General features: G+C 49.1%; 1 protein-coding gene across 2 annotated transcripts in view; it reads right to left on the bottom strand.

The window, feature by feature from the left end:
• tpp2 (tripeptidyl peptidase 2) overlaps nt 1-6,135 on the bottom strand; it is a 26,219-nt gene extending 20,084 nt beyond the window's left edge. For both annotated transcript variants that reach the window (XM_061226142.1, XM_061226143.1), the window contains exons 1-7: nt 5,879-6,135; nt 3,639-3,767; nt 2,955-3,050; nt 2,419-2,523; nt 1,884-2,008; nt 1,212-1,375; nt 334-488 (exon numbers count right to left, since the gene is read on the bottom strand). In XM_061226142.1, coding sequence (XP_061082126.1) covers nt 334-488; nt 1,212-1,375; nt 1,884-2,008; nt 2,419-2,523; nt 2,955-3,050; nt 3,639-3,767; nt 5,879-6,043 — 939 coding nt within the window. In that variant the 5' untranslated portion in view covers nt 6,044-6,135. The remainder of the gene's footprint in view (nt 1-333; nt 489-1,211; nt 1,376-1,883; nt 2,009-2,418; nt 2,524-2,954; nt 3,051-3,638; nt 3,768-5,878) is intronic.
• Nucleotides 6,136-6,461: the final 326 nt, after the last annotated feature.

The following is a 6,461-nucleotide window of genomic DNA, read 5'->3' as shown; positions in this document are numbered from 1 at the left end:
CCCTAAATGCAAGCCTGCACATTTGGGGCGACGTAGGCTCAGGAGGTAAGAGCAGTCGTCTGGCATTCAGAGAGTTGCCAGTTCAATCCCGCCCTGGGCGTGTCGGAAGTGTCCCTGAGCAAGACACCTAACCCCCCCAATTGCTCCTGACGAGCTGGGTGGTGCACGGTGGTTAATCGCCATTGGTGTGCGAGGGTGTGTATGAATGGGTGAATGAGAAGTATCAATTGTACAGCGCTTTGGATAAAGGCGCTACATAAATGCAGACATTTACATGCGTTCACAATGTACTGGGTTATAATGGGTTATAATGGGTTATAATGGCGGTGTTACCGCTCGGATGAGGCCCGTCCCCGTCTCCATGGTGCTGAGGCGGGTGTCCCCGATCTTGAGGGCCAGGATCTGCGCCCCGGGGGCCACGCCGTTCCGCTCGGGCTCCTCGGGGAAGTGTCCCGCCGCGATGCTGGCCACGTGCGTCCCGTGAGCGCCTGCAGGGGGCGACAGCGGCTCGGTCAGCAACAGGAATAACAGGATTAACACCAACACGCACGGGCACAGCCATCGCACCTCTGTGTGCGTACGCAACAATAACGTCCCGCTTTCCAAACCTGCAACCGTGCGTTAGTGCACTGTGCTGTCAGTCAGAGCAGAAAACCACCCCCCCGCCCTACCAACTTACGTCAGAAGACTTTGGCACAGTTTGACTGGGTTAGTCCTGGAAAAGTACTAGAGTCGAATGCTTTTCAATGGAACGCATTCTCGCAAGTCCTCCTATTATTTATGAAAATATCCGGTGATCAGAGCGTGCGTGAACACGCCGTGTCTGGCGCTGTGCTTGGAGAAACCGATTATAATATTTACAGGCCATTTCCACTGTAGTGCGAGACACTTTACAATATTGCTATTGTTAACGGAGTGACTACGAAGAATGTGTACAGCTTTGTACATGTACTTATACATCATTAATTCACGTTAACAACATTACTAAATGGCAATGAATGTGCCCTTATTGTAAAGTGTGACTACATCTTGGCCTGTATAGTACAGCACAATCCTGAGCGAGCAATACCTGTGAGACCGTGAATATTAATGGAAGTGTTTCTGGGACACTGTTCTGTAAGGCGACCAGACCCCAGTGCCTGCAGGTGTGTGTGTGTGTGTGTGTGTGTGTGTGAGAGAGTACATCCCTCCCTGCAGGCTCTGCCACTTACCTCCACTGGTGACGATACACAGAGTGTTTCCTTCATCGTAGATGTTGATGGAGTAGTTGAGCATCTCAGAGTTCCCCAGTGAGGCAAACTCCTGTCTCTCTCTGTAGGAGCTGAGTACAGTGCACGATGCCAAGTCTCCAGACTCTGAAGTGTCCACCACCGCCCTGTAACACACACACACACACACACAGTGTTAAATACTGCCCTGTAACTAACACACACACACACGGTGTAAAATACTGCCCTGTAACACACACACACACAGTAAGGTGCCCATTGCAGCCCTGTACCACACACAGTGATATATAAAATACCAGATTGTCACACACGTGCACACACACACTTCCAAAACAGCAATGTGTCCGTCCCTCTGCCCTATAACAGACACACACATGCTCCCAGGTTTAAGCCCCCCCTAGAGCAGCAGCAGCAGTATTACTGCCTCATCGCTCAGGAATAGAAACGCTCTCTCTGCTCTGTACAGACAGAGATTTGTTTCACATTTACAAAAGAAACACAAAACCAGCTCTGCCTTTTCCCCAGATGCACACTCAGGGTAAGTCCTGGGCTCAGATTTCTCTCTAGCCAGGTGAATGTTTCATGGGCTATACAGAACCTCAGCCGGGACACAGGGCTGTGAGAGACGGGGCCTGACCCCTGCTGACCCCTCACCTCCAGGTGACCCCGTCGTGCCACAGCACACAGTCATACACCGGCCCGGGGTCGCTGTACTTCTTCTCCAGAGCGGCCAGCAGCTCTGTCTGGCTCTGCAGCTCCTCCTTCCACAGCTTCTCTGTCTGCAACACACACACACACACACAGTGAGAGAGGTCTCTCTCACACACTCTCACACACACACACACACACACACACACAGTGAGAGAGGTCTCTCTCACACACTCTCACACACACACACACACACACACACAGTGAGAGAGGTCTCTCACTCTCACACACACACACACACACAGCGAGAGAGGTCTCTCTCACACACACACACACACACACACACAGTGAGAGAGGTCTCTCTCACACACACACACACACACACACACACAGTGAGAGAGGTCTCTCACTCTCACTCTCACTCTCACTCTCACTCTCACACACACACACACACACACACACACACACACACACACACACACACACACACAGTGAGAGAGGTCTCTCACTCTCACACACACACACACACACACACACACACCTGAGAGGGGGATGGATGTGCGCTCTCAAACTCCTCCATCTTCCGGCTGGCCTCTGCCACGGCCGCTCTGTGGGCGGGGTCCCAGATCTTCTCCTTCCGCTCTTTCTGAAAGTACAAACACACACACACACACACACACACACACGTCAGCACATAAAAGACCCGCGTGGGATCCGCCTTCACAACAGACCCACACCACGCATCACTCTGACAGCTATCACAGCAGCCTATGACTTTACTCTCACACACAGGTCAGACTCACAAGTCCACCAGTCCCTCAACGTCACACAAACACATTACTGTCTCACACATCAGATTCACATATACACCCATCTCTCTCACTCACAGTCTGACACACAAACATGCTCAATAGTCTCACAAACACACACGCCGACCATTCAAATCCATCAGGCCCTCTCTCTCTTTCTCACCCAGAGACCCAAACACAAACAGACACACACATGTTCTTTCTCACAGTCAGGCTCACATGTACACACTCAGTGCAGACTCATGAACACAGACACGGGCCAGCTTACCTGTAGTCTTTCCTTCAGGGCTTTGGGGAAGAACTCGTAGCCATTTTTGACCCCGATGTGATACTTCCCAGACGGATTGATCCATGTGCTGGGGATCTGAGGACAAAGGCAGATTAAAGCGGAGGTAATTGATCATGCAGGCTTTCACTCTAAATGCAGCTCCACGGTGAGCAGGAGAGCTGCACCAGGCAGGACACAGCCTCAGGAGAAACTGAGGACTCATTTCAATCGCTTATTTTACCCTTCCTCGTCTTCTCGTTCCTCTAAGCCCACCATCTCTAAGGACATTCCAATGTTAAATGTTCCCTGAAGAAGCCAGGAGCCAGTAGCTAGGAGGCTCCTGAAGGAGCCAGGAGCCAGTAGCTAGGAGGCTCCTGAAGGATTCTTCAGCAATGATACACAAGCTTATCCTATATGGAAGTATTTTTTTGGAATGCATGACGTACAATGATGGACCCGTGGGTCCACCTCTCCCCATGTGCCATGCCTGTGACTGACGTTTGAAAGGGGCAAGGACGTTCCATTTGCCTAATTCACGATTTCTCGTTCCCTCCGTCCTTGCATCCTTCCTTCGCCTCCTCCAATGGGTGGAGCTAGGCCCGAGGAAAGGAGGGAGAGAAAGGAACCGAAGCGGGAGAAATAAGCGATTGGAAGGAGCCCGGAGATGCACAATAGAATCCTCACATAGAGTGTTCTTCCCGACAGCCCCACCACCGACCCCTCCTTGGGCTCGAGCACTGTGGACATGTTCACGTCCCCGCTGCCCGTCGTGTCGATGATATCCACGATCTTCGGCTTGCCGTCTGTGGTGGTCTAGATCAGAACACACACACAGGAACGTGACTGACACACACTGGATGGCTTCACTGACACACACAGAAAGACGTGAGGAATAGAGAGGCACGGGAAGGTATGATGACCACAAAGGAACATTTAATTGTTGCATGAAAGAGTAAGTCAATAGGTTTCGGTGCCAACAGGTAATATTCAAATGTAGGCAAATATTCATACTTTGTAACAGATAACATTCATATATCAGAGCATTTGAAGGAAGCCCAAGCCTGTTCACTTGTCACAACATGAAAAACCTGAACCTTTTCATAAAATCCCTTTACATTACATTACAAGGCATTTAGCAGATGCTCTTATCCAGAGCGACGTACAACGAAGTGCAGATCAAACAGAAACACAAGTTTGTGTTCGGGTCTCCTAGTGTAACCATACAGATACAATCGGAACCCTTGAAGAATACATCAATTTCCAAACTAGCATACCACAGTTGGCAGCTAGAATACCCCGAGTACAACAATACAATCGCTAATACAAAAAAACAAAAAACAATATCTATACAACTATATAAGTGCCATTACAGTCTATGGCAAATATAAGGCTAATCATGGTGGTAAGTTAGGGAGGGAAAGGTGTAGCCTGAAGATGAGTCTTCAGTCTGCGCTTGAAAGAGGTCAGAGACTCTGCTGTTCTGACATCCACCGGGAGGTCATTCCACCACCGTGGGGCCAGGACAGACAGCAGTCGTGAGCGAGAAGTGCAGGTGTGGCGAGGGGGAGGCGCCAGACGGCACGAAGGGGCTGAACGGAGGGATCTTGCTGGTGTATAGGTCTTGATAAGTGATATATACAGGGGCTGATCCCTTAACTGCCTGGTATGTGAGCACCAAAGTTTTAAATTTGATGCAAGCCATAACAGGCCGCCAGTGCAGCATTCACAGTCACAGAAAGATGGGATTTATGTTACAGAAGTGGTTCTGCTGTATGGGACACTGTTGTTACTAACCTACAGTTAAATGTCAAAATATAAAACCTAACTTGTATTAGATAGACCTACACAGGACAAAAGGTGCCTATGCTATGGCAACACGTGTATGATTTATGCGTACATACATAACCATTTCTCACCTTTCACAGACTTATCATCAAGGCAATCCCGCACAGCTGGCATGCCATGAATCAATACGTGCAGTCGACAGTGTTGTGATTAAGGGATGTGACCTTAGCTCTCACTCAACATGTGACACAACCTCGCAGCAGTAGTCGTGCGCGGCGGGCCTAATTAAGAAAATATTACCCTATTACAGGCGCTTTTACCCCCACGGAGTCTAGAACGCCGTGACGTGGGGTCCACACAATTATTTGAAAAATATGACAACGTTGATGGCTGGTGAATCAAAAGCACCACGTTGGTAGCAAACGTGGCAGTAAAATATCATCTGGTGGTAGTGGCATATACAATTACTCCTGCTGTACGTTGGCATACTAATTAACAGTGTACTTTTTATATCTTGCACAATATTCCCGGTTATGTCAACAAGCCCGGCTACTCGGTTATCCTGTCCACAGGGACACCAGGCTACATTTGTCAGAAAATGAAAACTGTAACGTTGATAACGTTAGCTTCTGTAACCATGGCCAATAGTAAACGCTAAACATTGTAGCTAGTTACGCGCGCGGGGCTAACTGTAACCTAAACTGCCTTAACTGCAAAAACGAAAGTAAGAAAGCACAAACGTCCTGTATTCACTTAGCGATGTTCACGGGCACCGGGTTTTCAAATGATATGTCTTACACTTAAAATATAACGATATATGTATGTACTCGTTAGATAGTAAAACGATCTTTTATCGCAGACAAAACACGTCCAAATGTTCCAAGCCCTCGGATGACAAAGCATTGCGCTGTATGAGGCTGTTTCGGTTGGCTACAGTAACGCGAATTAGGAGCTGGCCTGGTAGCAAAGTAATAGTTAACCGCACAGAAAGAAGGCAACAACACTAAAAAGGCCCAGATTCGCGTCTCAGCTCACCGTATCGTCCAATGTCGCCGTATTTCTGCCATGTAATTTTACTAGGCTATCCAGGCTCACCGAATGCGGCCTGCTACCCTGCGAAATCCCCCTGCTAGAGTTACCTGCAGTCCCGGGGCTCCCGGGTCCACGCCGGTATCCAGTATTGCGATGAGGACGCCCCGACCATCGTATTCTGGGTTCCGGGTGAGAAAAGACGCCGCACCGGTCTCTTTTTTGGGGAGCAACCCGTGGAAAGGGAACGGTTCTTCGTTGGAATGAGCAGCCATGACCCTAAAGAATGACTATGAAAACAACAACAACCAGAGAAACGATGAGAAGAGCGAGGACCATTCACACAGTGCGAGAGGCAAGGGAGCACTTAAAGGGACACCACACCTTTTTTTCACCACACGTTCCTGGTGATTGCATTACATTACATTATTGGCATTTGGCAGACGCTCTTATCCAGAGCGACGTACAGTTGATTAGACTAAGCAGGAGACAGTCCTCCCCTGGAGCAATGCAGGGTTAACGGCTGAGCGGATCTTATTGTGGCTACACCGGGATTAGTACCACCGACTTTGCGTGTCCCAGTCATTTACCTTAACCACTACGCTACAGGCCGCCCCATGATGATCTACTTGAAACTTACTTGTCTTCACTGAAGGGCGATTGTAGGCCAGAATATCAGTATACAAACAAACT

Source organism: Conger conger, chromosome 17 (genome assembly GCF_963514075.1).
Source record: "Conger conger chromosome 17, fConCon1.1, whole genome shotgun sequence".
Classification (NCBI taxonomy): Eukaryota; Metazoa; Chordata; class Actinopteri; order Anguilliformes; family Congridae; genus Conger; species Conger conger.
This window is presented reverse-complemented; position numbering and strand designations above follow the sequence as displayed.